The sequence below is a fragment of the Oxyura jamaicensis genome, chromosome 2 (genome assembly GCF_011077185.1).
Source record: "Oxyura jamaicensis isolate SHBP4307 breed ruddy duck chromosome 2, BPBGC_Ojam_1.0, whole genome shotgun sequence".
In the NCBI taxonomy this organism is placed as follows: Eukaryota; Metazoa; Chordata; class Aves; order Anseriformes; family Anatidae; genus Oxyura; species Oxyura jamaicensis.
Window position 1 is genome coordinate 64,872,503 of NC_048894.1, and position 21,402 is coordinate 64,893,904.

General features: G+C 40.3%; 1 protein-coding gene across 10 annotated transcripts in view; it reads right to left on the bottom strand.

The window, feature by feature from the left end:
* The window catches only part of MYRIP (myosin VIIA and Rab interacting protein), a 253,560-nt gene that overhangs the window by 51,538 nt on the left and 180,620 nt on the right, over window positions 1-21,402 (bottom strand). For 9 of the 10 annotated variants that reach the window (XM_035316293.1, XM_035316294.1, XM_035316302.1 and 6 more), the window contains 5 exons: window positions 10,774-10,910; window positions 9,007-9,087; window positions 8,283-8,380; window positions 7,878-7,958; window positions 2,571-2,720 (listed from right to left, as the gene is read on the bottom strand). In XM_035316293.1, coding sequence (XP_035172184.1) covers window positions 2,571-2,720; window positions 7,878-7,958; window positions 8,283-8,380; window positions 9,007-9,087; window positions 10,774-10,910 — 547 coding nt within the window. Of the gene's footprint in view, window positions 1-2,570; window positions 2,721-7,877; window positions 7,959-8,282; window positions 8,381-9,006; window positions 9,088-10,773; window positions 10,911-19,555; window positions 19,928-21,402 lie in introns of those variants that run through there. The other variant, XM_035316301.1, reaches the window with a different exon arrangement.

The following is a 21,402-nucleotide window of genomic DNA, read 5'->3' on the forward strand; positions in this document are numbered from 1 at the left end:
TGCACATAAATAGCTGTGATTAGAAGAAAATTATTTGGCAGCTGTAACCACACTGTTAGTAATCTGGGATTACTACAGATCCACCCATACTGTTAGCAAGTGTCTGATAATACAATGCAATGCAATAAGGTATTTTCCCATGCCTTTCTGTCTTTTTGTTTTATTATTCATTTATTCTTCCCTTATGCTAATCTATACTGCTTTTGCTTGCTTCAAGTATTAAGTTGTTTGCCAAGTTACAAAAAAAGCTTTAAACAGACAGAGCTCTACTTAAATAATCCTTATGGGGAAACAGGGTAATGTAAGTAACTCCAGCCTCTGTAACAGCAAACTTGGATAGATTTGAAAGAAAAAATAAACTTATTTTTCTTCCCTTAGGGTCATTGTGGCTGACCTCTGCTCAACTAAGACAACAAACACAGTTCAGTGGAAGGATGTGTACATGAAAATTGAGGGTTTGCATTATTTTGGTGTCATCAGTTAGGAAGTGTGAAAACTTCTCTTGTAGTGGAGCCCATGAAGATTTGCTGTCACAAATTTGGACTCAAAAGCTCCAAAATCCTCCTGGAAGGCTGTAAGGAGCTTTTCCTGGGAAGTGCATCCGGGCAGAGTTATAACTGCCAGCTTCTCTAGAATAGTTTTTGTTTTGGAAAGAAAGTATTGCAATAATTTTGACAGAAAAGCTAGCTTTCTCAAATGATAAACAGAAGAGAAATTGATGCAATTCAGTACTCCAAATCTACTGACCGATGCATGCTTACCATTCATAGCTGTATGAAGGCAAAGTTCAAATGAAAGCAAGCTTAGGAAAAGGAATTTGCATTGTTCCATTGCTACTGCTGAACATCAAAATGCTGAACATCAAACAGGCAGTAACTGCTTTACACTTGCTCTGCACAAGTTGCCTTTCAGTACACTTTCCTAGCAGGCTAACATAACTGCATCTACTGGGCTTATTCTAGTTTTCCAAGGATGTCTAGTTATACTAATTCCTCTCTATTCAAAACAAAGTAAAAATGAACACATGCATACTTTGAAGGACAAAAGCAAACAATAAAGCAACACTAGCAAAGCAAAATGCAGAAACTGATTTTATGGAAGTGTTGACAGAATCTGGAGCACTTGATTTAATGGAAGACAAACCAAAATGTGACAAATAGGGAAAAGGAAACTTTTCAGAGGTACACAGTTTTTATAACTGGCTTAACACACCTGAATCTCTCGTATTGACTGATGGCTGCAGAAGTTTTGAAGCTGTTCTTTGCAGCTGTTCTCACCTTAGAATGAAAGTTTTCCCAAGTCTACCTGTGGATGTCTACTTCCACAAAGTTTAGTTTCTCAAATGAAAGGAGAACCTCCCTCTGGTGAAACTTTGAGACTCAAACTTTTTATTTCAGAACAGAATTTCAAAATGCGTTGGGTTCAAATTTAACTCTCCAAACTCAAAACAGCAACAGGCTTCTGATGTAATAACTGAGGATATGAAAAGTGTGTTCCCCTAGGTTCAGTCCTTAAACTCCAGAAAGAAACCTTGGTTGTGTCAGAGAGAAAATCAAATCTCCCTCTCCTGGCTCCTATGAACTACAAGCAAGTTGCCTAGGAGCTACAGAGCACAGCACTTAAACATGCTCACTCTGACTTATGATCGCTCAGTAAACAGCCTCAGTTTAAAGGCATTACTCCTCCAGTTTAGAAATAGATGGGGAAGATACTCCTCTACGTATCTCAGCAGTTCTGGCCCACAGTCTTAAATTCTGGTGTAAATCTATTTTCACTGGCACCATAAACTAGCATACTAAGATGGAGCTAAGGCACAGCACACATTCAATTCTGATGGCTTTGCTGGAGGGGAAAGCACACGAGCACAATAGCAGGACACTTGGGAGCAGCAGCTTAAGCCACTGTATCAAAATTCACTGGAACTCATCTGTCACTGTCTTTGCTCTCTTACTGTGAAACAGACAATCCAAGCCTATGACTTATTTTCACTTCTTTTCCCTTGCTGCTCTTCTTAAAATGTTACTAATGCAGCTTGTCAGATTTTCTTCAGCTTGATAAGCAGGAGCTAAAGGCATTGTGCTGAGAAATAAGTGAGAGGAGGAAGAAACACTCTTCAGTGTGAGGCATAAATGGTGCTCTAAAGTTTTTACTTCTTTGTTGTTGTGGTACTGTTTTCTTTAAGATGTCTAAGGTACAAAAAATAATTTACAGAAATCTAACACTGTACAAAAGAAGACATAACATTCAGCAAAAATCCAAATTAAATCTAAGCATAAAACCTTTTAAGGAATAAACACTGAGGCATGGCATCCTATTAGCTTTCAAATCAAGCATCAAGACTGCTTGTATTATGATCTTAGTTCTCCCTAACACACTCACCAATGCAAGACAATGTCACTGACGTACTTCCATAGCCCATGATGTGCTATGGAAATCACGCAACTGAACAATATATCTTGTTCTCTGTAAATCTGTATGTACCTTTCTAGGCAGTAAGTATATTCATCCAGGATTTCAATATTCCAGTTTTGTGCAGCAGAAAGCATCAATATTTGTATTTAGTCACTCACCCATAATGTGTAGGATCCCCTGCGACTCCCTGGAAAAGTCAGCATACTCTGATCTGAAACAGCAACGGATGCCAGGCCACTGCTCCTGGATGGTGGCAATTCAAAGTCAGCTTCAGCCTGCTCCATTTTGCTTTTCTGCTTCTTTAAAATCTGTAAGGTTGGGGTAGGTGGGGTGGGAGCGCAGGAGATGGAGAGAGAGGGGAAAAAAAAAAACTTTTTTTTTTTTTTTTTTTTTTTTTTTTTTTTAGAACATCACATTAACTCTGTGTCAAGGCAAACTACCTAGAAAGAACACTGGAGTTTCCCTTTGCTTTTTTTCACAGTTCATGCAGGGATGATTCTGACAAGCTGCTTGCAAGTTTTTCATTTAAAGTCACACTTGCAAGCACATAAGCAACAATACAATAAATCATAATCAATGCCTGTAGGAACATCAGAGGTGAATTAAATAAACACGGAAACCTGTTCCTACTGTAACACTTTAAACATTAGCAGCATCTAATGTCAAGTATTTTCTCAGATAAAGAACGCTTGCAAAGACACATAAAATACAACATATGAGGGGAAATTCAAAGGCTCCCATGACATCTAGACACATTTTTACTGAAAACAAAGGGGTTTTAGGTGTCTAGACACTATTTTTGTTTTTGCAAATCTACATTGTTTTGAGAGATACATCATATAAATTACTTGCCACCCTACACTGACAGATTATTTCCTGCTATACTTCATTTCCACAACCTCACCTTCTCATCTACCCTTAAATAATCGATATGAAGGACTAGAACAAGACAATCTGAATGACATAGTAGATAAAAACCCGTCCCAGTTGGAGGGGGCGCCTAAGACAAGGCGACCTACACATCGCATTGCCACATCATCCTTCAAAAAAGAAAGAAGGGCTATTGTTATGGGGGGCTCCCTTCTGAAAGGGACAGAGGGACCGATATGCCGACCGGACCCAACCCGCAGAGAAGTCTGTTGCCTCCCTGGGGCTCGGGTGAGAGACTTTGCCACGAAAGTCAAGCGCCTGGTACGGCCCACTGACTACTACCCGCTACTGGTCTTTCAGGCTGGTAGCGATGAAGTAGCAACGAGAAGTCCGAAGGCGATCAAAAGAGACTTTAGGGATTTGGGGCGACTTCTTAGAGGATCAGGGGCGCAGGTTGTGTTTGCCTCTGTCCTTCCGATAGGGGGGATCAAAGCTGAAAGGCGTGCTGTTCACATAAACTCGTGGCTTCGAGACTGGTGTGACCGGCAGAATTTTGGGTTCTTTGATCACGGGAAGGTCTATGCTACACCGGGCCTGATGGCACCGGATGGGATGCGCCTCTCTCGGAGAGGGGTAAGGATCTTTGGTCAGGAGTTGGCAGGGCTGATAGATAGGGCTTTAAACTAGAGTCGAAGGGGGAAGGGGCTAAAACCAGGCACGCCGGTGAAGACCTAAGGGATGGTACGCTAGAATCAGAGGGGCTGTGTGCTAGTGAGGTCCTTCGGTCAGATCCACAAGGCGCTGAGTGTAAGGAGACGCACCTGAAGTGCTTCTACACGAACGCACGCAGCATGAGGAATAAAATGGATGAGCTAGAAGTCCTGGCCCAGTCCCGCAACTACAACATCATCGGCATAAGCGAAACCTGGTGGGATGAGTCCTGTGACTGGGGTGTTGCGATAGATGGTTACAGGCTCTTCAGGAGGGACAGGCAGGGTAGGCGAGGTGGTGGGGTGGCGATGGATGTGAAGCAGGGGCTGGACTGTGTGGAACTTCAGGTCGGCAATGGCAAAGTTGAGAGCCTCTGGGTAAGGATCAAGGGACGAACGAATAAAGGGGATGTCGTTGTGGGAGTCTATTACAGACCGCCTGGCCAGGACGATAGCGCCGATAAATTATTCTTTACAGAACTAAGAGAGGCCTCGAGATTAACTCCCCTCGTCCTTATGGGGGACTTCAACTTGCCAGATGTTAACTGGGAGTGCCACACGGCTGACACGAGCAAGTCCAGGAGGTTCATGAAGCACCTAGATGATAACTTCTTGGTGCAGGTGCTAACGGAGCCAACTAGGAAAGGTGCCCTCCTAGACCTGTTACTAGAAAACAGAGAGGGTCTGGTGGGAGATGTGGTGATTGGTGGCCGCCTTGGTCATAGCGACCATGAAGTGGTTGAGTTCAAAATTTACGGTGACAGAAGGAAAAGTGCCACCAAAACCTCATCCCTAGATATGGGGAAAGCAGACTTCAGGCTGCTCAGGGAACTAGTCAGCAAGGTCCCCTGGGAAACTGCTCTTGAAGGCCTCGATGTCCACCAGAGCTGGTCATTCTTTAAGCGATGCCTCCTAGAAGCACAAGATCAGGCAATTCCTAAATATCGCAAGTCAGGCAGGCGGGGCAGGAGGCCGGCGTGGCTGACCAGGGACATTCTAATGGAGATTAGGCGGAAACAGAGAGTGTTTCGCTACTGGAAGGAGGGCCAGGTGTCATGGAAAGAATACAGGGATGCTGTTCGTGTTTGTAGGGAGAAAGTTCGTGTGGCCAAAGCACGCCTAGAGTTGAAGCTGGCTGTGTCTGTGAGAGAAAACAAAAAGGGTTTTTTTAGATATGTGAATGGAAAAAGGAGAACTAAAGAATACATAGGGCCGCTCCTTGATAGGGAAGGTCTCCTCACAGACAATGACATAGGCAAAGCAGAGACGCTTAACGCCTTCTTTGCCTCTGTCTTCATTGCCGATGATGGGCTTCGGGACCCAGGGTGCCCCGAGCTGGAGGACCGGGACGGTGGGGATGACAAACTCCCAACCGACCCTGAACGTGTGCGGGATTTGCTACTCCACCTCGATCCCTACAAGTCCATGGGTCCGGATGGGATTCATCCCAGGGTGCTGAAAGAGCTGGCGGATGTCATCGCGGAACCTCTCTCAATTATTTTTCAACGATCCTGGGAATTTGGAGAGGTCCCGGTAGACTGGAAGCTGGCAAATGTTGTGCCGATTTTCAAGAAGGGTCAGAAAGAAGACCCTTGCAATTACAGGCCTGTCAGTCTCACGTCAGTGCCTGGTAAAATCATGGAGAAGATGGTTCTCGAACTTATAGAGGCGCACCTGGGGGACAAAGCAGTCATTGGTCCCAGCCAGCATGGGTTTGTGAAGGGTAGGTCCTGCCTAACTAACTTGATTTCCTTTTATGATAAGATCACCCGTATGGTGGACCAAGGGAAACCAGCTGATGTGATTTTTTTGGACTTCAGCAAGGCTTTTGACATGGTCTCCCATAGGATCCTATTGGACAAAATGTCCACCATACAGCTAAATAAAAACATCATACGATGGGTGAGCAATTGGCTAACGGGCAGGGCCCAAAGGGTTATGGTAAATGGGGCTGCGTCAGGCTGGTGGGCGGTCACTAGTGGGGTCCCTCAAGGCTCCATTTTAGGGCCGGTACTTTTCAATAAACGATCTGGATGTAGGAATAGAAGGTATTTTGAGCAAGTTTGCTGATGACACCAAACTTGGAGGAGCCGTGAACTCGAATGAGGGTGGAAAGGCCTTGCAGAGGGATCTGGATAGGTTGGAGAGCTGGGCGATCACCAACCGTATGAAGTTCAATAAGAGCAAGTGCCGGGTCCTGCACCTGGGACGGGGAAACCCTGGCTGCACGTACAGACTGGGCGATGAGACGCTGGAGAGCAGCCTAGAAGAGAGGGATCTGGGGGTCGTGGTAGACAGCAAGTTGAATATGAGCCAGCAGTGTGCCCTGGCAGCCAGGAGGGCCAACCGTGTCCTGGGGTGCATCAAGCACGGCATCGCTAGTAGGTCAAGGGAGGTGATTGTCCCGCTCTACTCTGCGCTGGTGCGGCCTCACCTCGAGTACTGTGTGCAGTTCTGGGCACCACAGTATAAAAAGGACATGAAACTGTTGGAGAGTGTCCAGAGGAGGGCTACGAAGATGGTGATAGGCCTGGAGGGGAAGACGTACGAAGAACGGCTGAGGTAACTGGGCCTGTTCAGCCTGGAGAAGAGGAGGCTGAGAGACCTCATCACAGTCTACAACTTCCTCGTAAGGGGGTGTCGAGAGACAGGAGACCTTTTCTCCATTAACACCAGTGACAGGACCCGCGGGAACGGGGTTAAGCTGAGGCAGGGGAAATTTAGGCTTGACATCAGGAGGGGGTTCTTCACAGAGAGGGTGGTTGCACACTGGAACAGGCTCCCCAGGGAAGTTGTCACTGCACCGAGCCTGTCTGAATTTAAGAAGAGATTGGACTGTGCACTTAGTCACATGGTCTGAACTTTTGGGTAGACCTGTGCAGTGTCAAGAGTTGGAATTGATGATCCTTAAGGGTCCCTTCCAACTCAGGATATTCTATGATTCTATGATTCTATGAACTTTCCTGGCTCCTGTTTAAAATACATACAGAATATTATTCTACAGCATAAAAGATCTTGTTAGGCAGCTTTTGACAAAAGTGGTAGCAATTCAAGTTTAGCTGATATAGACTTTGGACATTTGGACTATCTCCTGATAAGGAGAATGGATCTTCTAATATCCCTATTAAAAAAGAAGACAGATCATTTCCCCTTGAGCATATACATATGTGGTAATGAGCTTAGTTCACATGGAGGCAGTCTGAATAAGCAGAGTGGTTGCTTCTCTGATCCCTAAAACTCAGAATCACTCTGTTCGTGTTTGTCTTGCCTTGCTCCAAACTGTCCAGACAAACTCTAGGGGTATTTTTTCCCACTAGCCCTCCATTTTGGCCCTGCATCTGAGCCAACTGCAGCTTTACAGGCAGAAGACAAAGCTTCCCAAAAAAAAGCCACACAAATGAGGGTTCTGTGGTATTTTGCATCTCTCTCATAGAATCCTTAACAGAATTGTATTTTAATGATTAATGTTTTCTTCACATGTTTTGTAGATGTAGAGTTCAGTAGAGTTGGTATAGTCAAATGCCTGTTCCTTTATAGTGGAAAAACTTTATGCCTTTTGGGAACTGAAGTATATACATAAAATCCTAGTAAGGAGTGTCCTCCTTTTCCCAGCAAGCATATCACAGATCTGAAGGAGTCTTACCTCTGAGCTCTGAGGGTGTAGGCCATCAATTTAGGAACTGGATTAAGCTTATTTATAGATTAATCTCTGTCAGATACAGCTGATTAAGCCTAGATTGTTGTAGTTCAAGTTGCAACTTGTCATTTACTGTGTACTTACTACATTGGTGTCATCCTCTTCTCTGTTAGCAGAACCGCAGCTCACCAGACTAAAGAATTGTGTTTCGGCTATTGAACAAGCTATGGAAAAAATACCTGCCATACCTTTTGCACGATGGTTGTGGCCAGCTCTTCTATGAGGTCATCCTTGTGTTCTTGCAAGTAGCAAGCCTCGTTCTGCTTGTCCTGCATAAAGATAGTTATCTGTATATGCTAAGATCACATAAAAATGGCCTTTCCACAGAAACTGTATAGATCAGAAAGTGCCCTATTGGCACTGTGGGAAGAAATTGCAGGTACTTACATCATTCATCACCTTCTGAAACACAGCATACATCTTGAATGCAAATTCATAAAGCTCATACCTAACTCTGCAGGTGATGCACACGTCATCACTTTTTTTTTTCTTCTTTTGTATCTACTTGTTTTCATACTACTACCCAAATTAAAAGCAACATAATTTAAATTAACAAAATGTTTAAATTAACAAAATGTTTTAGAAAATGTTACCAGACTGTCACTGTAGGTCTCTGCCTTAGAAATAGCTTCTTCTACTGCTTCCTCTGCAACACGTAAGGCCACAGCAAGGGTATCCATCATGCTGTGTCCTAGGTGAAGAATAAATTGAAACCACTGTGTTCATTCTATACATATATTTTGCATAAATAACTGCAAAATTCAGACCCATATTCTGGACATATTTTCAAATCTCACTTTGTTCACGGCTAAATTTATTTCCTCAATCCATTATCATGCATAGCAAAATAAACACCTTAAGAGAGAGCAATATAATCTCAATTTCTATTTAACTTGTTAAATTTAGATATTAAACATGATAAAACATAGTATTTCTAAGCTGCTTATCTTAGAATCCAGAAAAATAGGAGGAAGTCATAGGAGGAAAATCCATAAGCTTCCTATAAACTCCAAGAGGATATTAGAAAAAGAATGAAAAAAAATATAATATAAGCATAGGAAAGGAAGTAAGACAGAAGTAGCAAATAATGAACATTAAGACAATCATGTTAGAATAAGCATGTAATATCTGGAATAGTAAAGCAAGAAATCTAAGCAAGGTTCATGTGAACACAGAGTATTTTTAGTATCTTGCTAAACATTTTAGCTAAAAGACTGTTGGATCTGTAAACAAGACTTATCAATACTCTAGGCTACTTGTCCAGTAAGTCAACGTGTAAGGATTGAGTTTTAATTGAATGAGTTTTTATCAGCGTACCTTCTGTCTGTCTGTAGAATGTAGAGTCACTGCCACAAATGCTTCCTTCATTTTCAAAGCTCCCTTCAAAAAAACATCCTTCTGCTCAAAAAACAAAAAAGACAGTACCATGTGTTAGTATAAGAAATATCCATTCACAGCAGGGATATAATTAGATTAGAATATTCTCTTAAGGTACAATGGCACCACACACAAAGAGGGATAACCAGATAATTCCTCCTACCTTTTTGTATAAAGCATGATTGCAGCCGTTTTTGCCAAAAAAAATACACACTGCTTTTATATGAAAGCCCTAGAAAATTATTTGTACTGTAAACGAGAGAGAGGAAGAAAATACTAGAACATAAAGCTTACACGGTGAAAGTTAAGTTTGCAGAATTTGCTTTTAATATGGCATTTGCGGTTGAAATTGATTATATATTTTAAAAGGCAATGCTGTATAAATAAACCAAAACCTAGACATGTATACTAGAATATATCTTCAAATGGAGCAAAAGGTTTACCTGACAGTCACATGGAAAGCAGAAGAAAGTTATCAATGTCATTTAGACTCAAAGGCCTTCCTCAGAAAAGTCTCATAGATAAAGCACATGCCACTCCAACTCCAAATTGCACTGTTCACAGTTCCACTCAAGGACAAATTCAGTTACAATATGGCTTGAGGAAAGACAACACATCATACTAAATTTCTGAAGGATCCATCCCCACAATTTTTAAGTCCACTGTCCTATTTCCATCCTGACTGGTATGAGCATTCTTGCCTTTACACATATTTGTGTATCATCTGTTAAATAATCTTCTCTAAAAAAATGAATCGAATGCAGAGACAGCAGAAAGACTAATATATCAGAATTTAATGCATCGCTCATTTCTTCCTAGAAGTATTTATGCCAATATTCATAAGAAACACCTAGAATTTTCACTCAGGATTAGAAAGTCCACTTACCATCATATAACTTCAGAAAAAGACAAGCTAAAGACTACATAAAAATTGCAGTTGCTGTAGAAATTTTGAAGGAATTACATTAGAAAAGTATCTGGTCTAATAAAGCCAGTGAAATCTCAAATGTTCAAACAGTTGTGCTTTGATTAAGTCACTAAAATTATCACTCTGACACAAAATACCATTTCTTCTAATCTATTTTACATCTTCAATTACTCTTACAGGGCTTTTAACACGATAGTTCAGGAAGGATTGTGTCTCTTCATTTAAAAGGGTGCTACCAACACAGCACCTTTTAACCATTTACAAACATCATACAATAAACAATAAAATGTGGCCTGTTTGAAATCTTTAAGAAAGCAAAGCCTTAAGTGAGGACAATCTAAGTTTTGGTCAACTTGGATATACAGAATGTACCTTATGTTAACAAAATTTTGCTTCAAATGCCATGAAATATGTTCTCAAGCCAAATGTTGAATGCAAGGTAATTTTCTTATCAATTGACTACTCAGAACTATGATAAATTTTGGGACATGGACTAGAATGCATCCTGCAATTTACTTTATGGACTGAAGATCACAATTCTGCTGTTAGGAGTGGCATAATTAAGATTATCAGTGGCATAATTAAGATCAAATATTCTTTTAATTATTAAAACAGCTCTCCAAGGCACTTCACCTCTTTTTTTCTCTCTGCTATGATAATTCTGAAAAAAAATATATCCTTTATATTATTATTTTTGGGAATAATCTCAGAATTTTCATTGTTTTAGCTTGTGTGTTAAAGTAGGTAAACTAATAAGACATGAACACAGCTGTTCTTACCTATTACATCAAGACAAACTCCACTTTCCAGTCTGTGCTTCTTGTATAAGTTCTTCAGGACTTTGGCACTTCCAAAACACTTAAAGCGGCTCTTCACATTATTATAGTACCAATCAAGAGACTGGGTCCTCAGGAGCCTAAAACAAAAAATAAACATATTTGGAATCATTCTACATAAATAAACCAAACTGTTTACAATCCCTTTATATCAAAAGGGATCTTTACACCATTAGAGCATAAGGATACTAATTTCTGAATAGTTCTTTAGAATTTGTATCTTGTATGTGTCTGATACTAGAACAAAAGTAAAGGTAATTACTGAGCAAATATCTGCTTGGCATTACTCAAAGTTTTGTTTTGTTTTGACTACTATCAAAACAGTTGGTCTCCCCTGTTACATTACAATTCCAACACTACAGCCTTTTGAAAAGCATAAACAAGCCTTGGAACAGCAAGGAAGATTGTAAAAATAACCTTTATTTCCACAATCTTGCACTAAGAGATAATACAAGAACATTAGCCCATTATTACACTCAAAAATAAAAAAATCCTAAAAATATATCACTGCTTTTATTTATGGAAAACACTACTTTGAGAACCTCAAAGCAGAATGAAGAAGAGAAGCAGACAGACAGCCTTTTGGTATGATGTTCTCACAACTGCAGTTTGGTCTGTTACATCCAGCAATAAGCATGACTGATGTTAATAACCTAACCTACTAGATCTGTCTCCAGAGCTCACACACTTTTAGAAAGCCATGAGATACTGTTCAGCTCTGTATTCTTTTCCACCTGGCAGAGGGCACTCACTTCACCTCTGTTCCTTCAGTGGCTGGTGGTGGACGCCATATGCCCAGGCAACATAACCACAGGTTACTGCAGGGAAACTCACAGCACACCCATGTGTTTCTTATAGAAGGTGACATTGGGTCCTAAGCACCTAAGCACTAAAGTCCTACCTGTAAGTTAAAGCTGATTTACCCAGACGCCTGCAGGAAGGAGAAATAAGCTTGATCCAGTAAATATGAGTTAATTCTGTGAATTCTCTTTCCTTTCTGAGCCCATTTATCTGCATACTGCCACAGTTGTTTATTTTTAGTTAATTTACTGCACTTACAAGTACAGGAATCAAGGTACTTTGATATGACATGAAAACAGTACAGGCTACTGTCCTGGCTTCAGTTACGATAGCGCTAATTTTCCTCCTAGTAGCTGGTAGGGTGCTATGTTTTGTGTTAGGATGAGAAGAGTGCTGATAACATGCCGATGTTTTAATTGTTGCAGAGCAGTGCTTACACCAAGCCAAGGATTTTTCAGCTCCTTGCTCTGTCCTGACAGCGGGCAGGCTAGGGGTGCAGCAGGAGCTGGGAGGGGACAGACCCAGGACAGCTGTCCGACAGCTGTCCTGGGTCTGTCCCCTCCCAGCTCCTGCTGGAGGAACTGGCCAAAGGGGTATTCCATACCATCTGACATCATGCTAAACAATATATAGGGTGGTCAGCTGGGGTGGGGGGGCCAGGTGCTGGGGGGTAGGCTGGGCATCAGTCAGTGGATGGTGAGCAATTGCATTGTGCATCACTTGTTTTGTACACATTATTATTATTATTATTATTATTATTATTATTATTTTCCTGTCTTAATAAACTTCTCTATCTCAACCCACAGGCTTCACTTTCCCATTTCTCTCCCCCATCCCAGAGAGGGAGCAAACGGCTGTGTGTTGCTTAGCTGCTGGACGGGTTAAACCACAACAGTAACCAAGTACTAATTACTAAAATAGCGGTCTTAAACCTAGAAAGCCCATGAGCTTGTTACATAGTTAAGCAGAGATGACACAGAAGAACTTAGAAATCAAAATGCTAAAGTTAGTGACCAGTGTCAATATGCTAACTCCTGCAGAAATTATGTGGAAAATTATGTCAGTGGTGCTGGACTCTCATCACTTCCATACAGGAAAAAATTCAATAATTTAACTCCATTAACTCCAAATCTGGGGCCTTGGGTCAAAAAGCAAAACATAAAACCCAGTCTAGCCTTTAGATTTTTCTTCAGGGACTCTGGACTTTATAAAATGTAAAGCACACGAAAATCTAGTTTTTGTTTAACATACGCCATTTTACAAGGAAATAAAATCTCACCTTTTGTGAGACTAACAGTGTAGTTCCTACTCAGCACTAACCCTTAAGAGATGCTTGATAGAGACCAAGGATGCTGAGCAGAGGTTTCAACTAAGTGCTTCCAGTCAATCTCTGGATTTTTTGAGTGTCAGTATAGTTAAACAGGAATATCTGCTTCATGTAAAGCAGAACATGATGATCTAGTCCATTCCTCTCTCACCACTGTAAAGTGTTTAGTAGCAAGCAACAGCAGTGATAAGAAATGTGTGCCTGTGGTGCTTAGGGACATGGTCTAGTGGTGGACTTGGTAGTGTTAGGCAATGGTTTGACTTGATGATCTTACGGGTCTTTTCCAACCTAAATGATTCTATGATTCTATGCATAGGTCTGTCTGTGAAGCAGAAGATTTCTGAATTCCTGCAACTATGCCACTAAGGAACCAGTTATGATCAGGAATCAGGTCCAGAGTAGGGCTTGGCAGCATCAATGAATCTGTGAATGGAGGCAAGTTGCTCTGCAGAACCTGCAGTTCTTTGGTGTTTTGAGATCCTACCTCATTTGTTGGCAGGAACTGTGTGCTTTCATGTAAACTGCACCAGAAATGAACAAACATTGTCTTCTACTTGCTGAATTTGGTTCCATTTTGTCCATTCAGTTTCTGCATGTGCTAGGAGCATAATAGTCAATAGCATGGAGTCACAATCATTACTATGGATATAACTAAGTTTGGATAACTGGGCTGGAAGAGGCTTAGCAAGAGGTATTAGCCAGGAAAAATGCTCTTCTGCCCCATATTTTTTTTCCCATGTTACCATGTTTTTCTGGGTCTGATCAATACTGTTTTTGTAAGAACAGAAACATAATAGTGCTGTTTTCTTAAAAGGATGATATACTGCTTTGCAGCTAAAACAATCTAAGGGTAGGCTCTGTATTTGTAATGATCATGTTTTCCATACAAGAACTTTGGGAGAGTAAAATTTATAAGAGATTACAGATCTCAAAGAAACAATGAAAGAAGACATGCTTGCTTCTTTGTACTAGCTAATCTGATATAAACAAAAGGGTTGGGATTTTTTTAAAACCTCCTCATTTCTGCAGGATTAAAACTTTATAAGCAATCTAATCATCTCACGCTTCTCTCTTATGTGTTGGAGAGCTACCAACAGCTCCAAATCTATGATTCTGTCCTGCATACATTTTACAGGAGATTGTAAGGTCTCTTCTAAAGCTTTTCAGCCTCTTAACTTTCAAATAAGTCACAATGTGCCTGCCAACTCTTCCTGGGGAGAAAGGATTTGGAGAACAGAGCAGTTCTCCTTTAGATACTAAAATAAAGGGTCCACTCAAAAGAGAAATAAGACCATTTTCCCCTTTTTTTCAAAATCCTTTAATATTGACCTGTATTTTAAAGCCAAGTTCTGTAGAGGCTGTTCCATGAGGCCAGAATAATGAAAGACTATGCCACTACTAACATTAAATTGTAAAAATTTAACAGTTCCCTTATTACCACTAATAGAATTTGTGCAAGTTCTCTCCACAAAATCAAATTCACACAGAAGGGATATTAACTGTATGCATTTTAAAGAAACAGGAATGGTTGAAGCTATTTCTCTTTATTTCTGTGCCTCAAAGACTGGTATGTCTTTATTTTTAAATACCCTTAAATGCTAAGGACATTCTTTGTTTAATATAATATTACCATGGAGCTGAGTTACATTTTGACGTTCTTTTCGCAGTGGGAAATACTGTGATTTTAAAATTCTGCTTTACTAGAAAGTGTGAAAGCTAAGCAGACACTTGTGCTTTAATAAGTGAAAAACCTGAATATTAAAAACCCCAGCCCTTTTTTAGTGCAGCAATGTGTTTGCTTTAGTCGAGTAGCACCATAGGAGTAATGGATAAGCTCATGCAAAAATTTTATAAGCAGGAATATTCCATGCAGTTTTCAATACATTTCTCATTTCCAGCACTCAACCACTCAATTTTTAGGCTTCTCCTGAGGAAAATACAGCAGCTGTGCTGGGGAGTGGAAACATGAACCATATCTGTCATTATTAGTGGTGATCACAGGAAAATCATGCGAAAGACTCCCTTGTGATTACAAGCATTCACTAATCAATTCAGAGGATATTGTTTAGCAACTTATTTACCACTTTATTTTTTTATTCTAAAATGTTGTGAGGTTTTATTTGGTCTGAAGGCTGTAGGAAGCTTCTGCAGTAGATTTTCTCTAAAGGGTAGTACCAACTTAATGTTCGTGACCTTAATCTCTACTTACAATGCAAGGTGAACTACAAGGAAGCAGTTTTTAACTACATTTTTCCATGAACTTTGTGAGAAGCTTTCTCTCAAAGTAATTCAGAAGAACTTGTCTCTTTTTGACAGAAAAACTGTTCCTTCCAATCATTTCTTCTTGTTTAATCATTTCTTGTTTAGCTCATTCCTCCCCTCCCCTTACTAGTCCAGCACTGCATTTACTAGTAACAGATTTAGGGGGCTGGTTGTGATTTTCATTATTAACTCCATTTTCAGGGGTCTATAATGTTATTGTGAAATGTTCCCTATGGTTCTTACTTCATAAAATAATAAAGAAATAATGAAAAGGACCCAACAGCAGACCCACGGAAGTGATATCAGCCATATAGAAGATCTTCATAAACCAGCTGCTAAATGTTCTTGAATGGGTATCTGCACTGGTCAGCCCTGAAATGCAGACACACAGCAGCAATTTCTCAGGCAGCTGACGATCAGCTCACACCAAATCAACCTCACAAGAAGCCAAATAAGACAGTTGCTGAAAATAACTTCCACCTGGGGGGAAAAAAAGGGCTTTAAAAATTGTTACTCTGTGCTTCTCCTGCTGTGCCCACTTACTGCAGAGGTCCCCACATAGTATACAATATCAGATCTCTCCTGAGTTGTGTTTAGCAATGGTCTGGATTCAGTCAGGAATGGAGTTGCTTAACAATCCTTGCACATTTTTATTTTTGTGGATATGTTTTGTTTTGTTTTGTTTTGTTTTGTTTTTACATTAAGTAATCAAAACTTATATATATATATAAAGCAAAACCAAAACAAAATGAAACCAACCCTAAAAAAAAATACAACAAACAAACAAATCCAGCTTTGAAATGCAGAATAGGACTATCTAGAGACCAGAACTGCTGCTCTGTGGGAAATTCCAATTGCAATGCAACCATGTCAAACCAAAGAAACAATTAAAATTACAATGGAAATCACAGGCCCTCATACACTGACTCTATCCTTGTACTGTCCTCACACAGAAAATGAAGCTCAAGATCCTCATTTCCATTTCCTAGACGCACTACATGGTCTCAGCCTGAGGCCCGGAGAAACAATTAAGATTTAGCCTGTCACTTCTTATTTAACCAGTTTTAGAATAAACTTGCTTCAAACTCAGCATCCTTTAGTATTCTTTCTGTGCCAACAGCAATTTTTTTTTTTTTTTTGACTTGCACTGATATTTTAGGGCTTATAATGTACATATCTATATAAATTGTGGAACTAGAGTGTTTCAGTTTCTTTCAGTTTCAGTGAAATCAAACTTAATTCTAGGTTAAAAATCAAAAATCAGTTTTAAAGAATACAACTTCATTTTCTTTTCCTTCAGGATGGACCATTACTGTAGTACACAAGCACAGCACATATGAATACCCTGCCAATGCTTAGTTCCCCAAAAATCAGACTGAAAAACATAAATTGAGAAAATTCAGCCCCCCAAGGCCCTAAACATGAACAGAAGACATTAGATCGTGGCCAAGCTCCTGTCATTCCAAAGATGGATCTTATATTTGCACATACTCTCTGTCTGTGAAAGGCAGCTTGTTCACACCTCAAGAACAACACCTGCTAAACATGAAACCCAAAATGCTGCTGTTAACTCTTTATGACACTTCCTTCCCAAACTTAAAGTTGAAATACTATTTCTTTCTTTCTTAATGATCTTCTGCAGATCACTGATCACATGCTGCTCCAGAAAATTTATTCTTCCTAATAACCACAGCTTCCTCCAAACATCCCAAACTTCGCTACTAACACAGGGTACCGGGCTGTTCCAGCTGGTTGATGAAGTCTCCAGGCACTTTAACCAGTCTTTAACTTAGCTATTGTGCCCTGTGTTTTCCCTGTTAGGCTGTATGTCAGGTACACCTGACTCATGAATATTTAGCATATTAATCCTACCTGCTGCCCCACTTGTGTCTTAGGCTAACTCAGGTAAAAATATGGAATTTGCAGCAGTTATAAAAGTCAAATTTTAAAAAGAATAGGGTTTTCAAACACACTCCTGCACTGTAATTTAGCTGACATTAAACACCAGAGTTGACATTAAGACCATGTAGAGTCAATGGGAGTTAAAGCAATGACCAGAGTGGAGCCAGGAGCTCTCTTCAGGTATCTACCAACAGTGAAAAATGTAAGAGGCCATGTCCAATGTAGCTCCTGACAGCATCTTGGCACAAGCTAGTAAGTTTTTGCCATAACGGTGTGTTTATAGGGATGTTTACTGTGTTTAACAGCCATTAGTGAAATTATTTCTCCATTTTTATTTTGTAAAGGAAATATCAGTGAGTGACGTTCATTTATTCAGAGCTGACTACTGAACCTGTAAGTTCAGATGGCTGCATTGCAGAGGAGCTTGGAGAGAATTCGCAGAACAAGTTATCACTGCTTTCAAGCCACCCTGGTAGAGCCTTCAGCCATGAAACAAATGGGATCACATAGATGTTCCTCTTGCCCTGTATATGAAGATCAATCCCAGCAAATACACAGCTGGCCTGTTCTTAATGACTTTCCCTGATGCAGAGCTCCTCCACTCATCCACTCTATTTTTCTATCTGAATATTGAAAGGTTTTCTTAACATTTAAGCCCCATCTCCTTGTTTATATTTATACAGTACAGTTTAAGATGTTTTTTCCTTCTTGTTTAAAGCCTAATGAATCCTGTTTCATCACACATCATGTTTTCTGATTGCTCCTACTGTGTTTTCTGTTGTTGTTGTTGTTTTTTCCTGAGATCCCCCAAGCCCCAGGTGGCCTATATATTTTTTTAAATCCAAATCCCAGAACTGATTATATGAGGTCTTACCAGTATTTTTTGTTTCAAGAAAGCCAAATCTAAGTGTTGAGATCTGACTTATCACGGTGCCTACCCTATGGATGACATGACATGGCAATCAACAGATATGCCATAGTTATACTGAATCTGGCAATGCAATGCTGTGAGTCACATACCCATCAAAATCTTCCTGAGACTTGTAGCTTTGAAATAGCTTTGAAATTGCCAACTTTTCAGAAAGAAAGATCCTCTCAGACTAAGTCAAGGGTATTTTCACTCCACCCTTTTTTCAAACTGACAGTTACATGGATTACACTTTCAGAAATGAGGTTTAGAGTGTATCTCCTGACTAGCTGCTAGATATACCAATGGGCTAAAATGTCACTTTCATAGGTGAGATCTAGGCATTTGGCTGTCAAATCTTCTTATCAATGAGCAAATAGCTTTCCAGGAGTAAGAGAACTGTGAAGCTTGCCATTCAGTAGCAGCCTTATAGTCACACTCATACCAATTCCCTCCAAAAAGCACACACACAAAAAAAATAATCTCTCTTTATTTTACACGTGCTCTCATATCTAGGTTGTCATGCAGGAAGCCCTAAATGTTACTGCAGCCACTGTAGATCATTCAGTGGCCAAAAATGTCATGTAATCCTCATCTTAATGGTGTAAATAGAGGCCAAGAACCATCACATTCTTATCTCAGCCCTTCCAGGTGTTTTCTTCAATGCCTGGAAACCACTTCCCCACACTACTGCCAAGTGTTTTCCTTTTCTTTTCATTAGAAAGTGCTTCTCTTTACACAGCTGATTAATATTACCAGTCAGCCCTGATGAAAATTAAGTAAGCTGCCACTGGATATTTGAAACCAAATCAAAAGAAATTTAAATCCAAATGCTTGCCTAAAGCTGGAAAGCTTTACCAAAATAGAACATTTCACGTTTTAGTTTCAAAACTCTTTTTATGAGGGTATCTTAAATTACAGGAGACATTCATTCTATTTCTGTATGATCTACAGGATTTATTTTATGACATAGAAATCACAAATATACAAATAAAAATGTTGCCACTGAAACAAACATTCCCCCATAAACAAAAGGAAGGATTTCACTTTATCTGAATACATTTTCTCCTAGAAATTTCATTTCAGGTGAACTTTTGTATTTTTGTTTTTCCCCTATGCTGTAAAATACACTTCAGTATCTCAATATTTTTTCAAATGAAGGAAATTCTGTATCCTGGTCACCCTGTACTGGATGTTTTTAAGGCAAATAACAAGAATTAGTCAGTATGCATCATTAGCAAATTTATGACACTCATATGCAAGCAACGTGCTAAAGCAAACATTACAAATTTATCCTTTGTACCTATCCACTGAAGTAAGGCAAAATTCAAACAAAAAAAATCATAAATAAACTTCAGAATGCAGAGAGCAACATTAAAACACTCTCAGGAAAATCTGGTCATTGAACTTCGCATTAATGCTAATGAAATGAAATTATTTTCAGTTAAAATATAACAATTAAAATATAACAGATACCAAATGAAACAACAGAACATTAAGCAATTTTGATTAGTTATCTAAATTACCTAAGTGAAAGTTTTTTTCTGCAAACTTCATTTTTAATCCACAGATTCTTGAAAAAAAGCTGAACAAAAAATAAGCGAGGTTGACACAACATAAAAATTTTCACAAAAGAGATACAAACTCCACTCCATCAGAAAAAAATACCAGAGGATAAACCATGCAAATTAATTCTGTAATCCTGATTAGAAAAATATGCACGGCTTTTAATATAGATCTAAAGAACACCAAAAAGACAACAATCCTCTGCTTTAAGGTCTGTTTCTGCACTTCTGTTGGGAGAAAGCTGTGAACAAGCAGCTGTGAAATGTCAGCAAAGATGAGAAGAAGCATCACCATGTATAATCAAAGAGAAAACAGAGCTCATTTCAAGATTATTTAAATAAATAATTTTTAAAAATAAAATAAGCCAAAACCCCTGTCCTGGTTTCAGTTAGGACAGTTATTTTTCCTCCTAGTAGCTGGTAGGGTGCTATGTTTTGGATTAGGATGAGAAGAGTGCTGATAACATGCTGATGTTTTAATTGCTGCAGAGCAATGCTTACACTATGCCAAGGACTTTTCAGCTCCTCGCTCTGTCCTGCCAGCGGGCAGGCTGGGGGTGCAGCAAGAGCTGGGAGGGGACAGACCCAGGACAGCTGACCCAAACTGGCCAAAGGGGTATTCCATACCATCTGACGTCATGCTAAACATGCTAAGCATAGGGGTGGCTAGCCGGGGTGGGGGGGCCGGCTGCTCGGGGTTGGGCTGGGCATCGGTCAGCGGGTGGTGAGCAATTGCATTGTGCATCACTTGTTTGTACATATTATTATTATTATCATTATTATTTTCTATCTTAATAAACTGTCTTTATCTCAACTCACAGGCTTCACTTTCCCGTTTCTCTCCCCCATCCCAGAGAGGGAGGGGGGAGGGTGAGCGAACGGCTGTGTGGTGTTTAGCTGCCAGCCAGGTTAAACCACAACAGCTCTTTTGGCGCCCAACGTGGGGCCCGAAGGGTTGAGATAACGACAGATCTAATCAGAATGTTGATTGCTTTAATATCAAGTCTGCTGTGTCTGTATTCCAAACTGAGTTTTATAGCACGTTACTTGCTGTATGTGATCCCTGTCGTGCTGTTTATCCTTTCCGGGCCCTGGTTTAAGATCGTTATGGTACTGTGCTGTGTAACAATAGCTTACGATATGATGAAATATCTGGCCATGACTCTAACTTGGTATTTGTACGCAGCACTGTCGTCAACTCTGTACTTTGGAAACTATATCTCGGAAACTATTAACAATTACACCTACTGCCTTTTTTCATCAGGGAGCCAGTCTGTGAAGGGGACAGGGAAAGATATTTTTCCTTACTTGTTCACTCTCCCTTTCTCCTTCAGCACCCTCTTATCCCCCGAGCTAGTTACGATAGCTCTCCAAGATGTTGAATATCCTTGGGATACTCAGACCAGCATGTTCTTGTTGTTATGTCTCTTGAATGCGCTTCAGGTTTTGTTCAAGGTTAAACAACTACTTAGGAATCTCATGCAGAGATCTGTCCTGAGGCGGGATAATTGTGAGTGGCAGGGAGTGTGGGAGGATATGGGCAGGTGGCTAGAGCAGTGGGCACCTCCGATGTTTTGTAGATTCACCCCTGAACAACTGCAAAATCCTAAAAAACTGGTAGAATGCTTGCAAAAAGAGTGTCATGACCCTGGCAGTTCCAAAGTGACACAACTCACTGTAGCATGTTGGGGCCTGGCCTATGCCTATCGAGCTGCAATTGATGCTACTATGAACCGAGTGACAGACCCTGCAGCCGCCCCAGCTCCAGCTCCTGCTCCTGCAGCCGCTCCTGCAGCCACCCCAGCTCC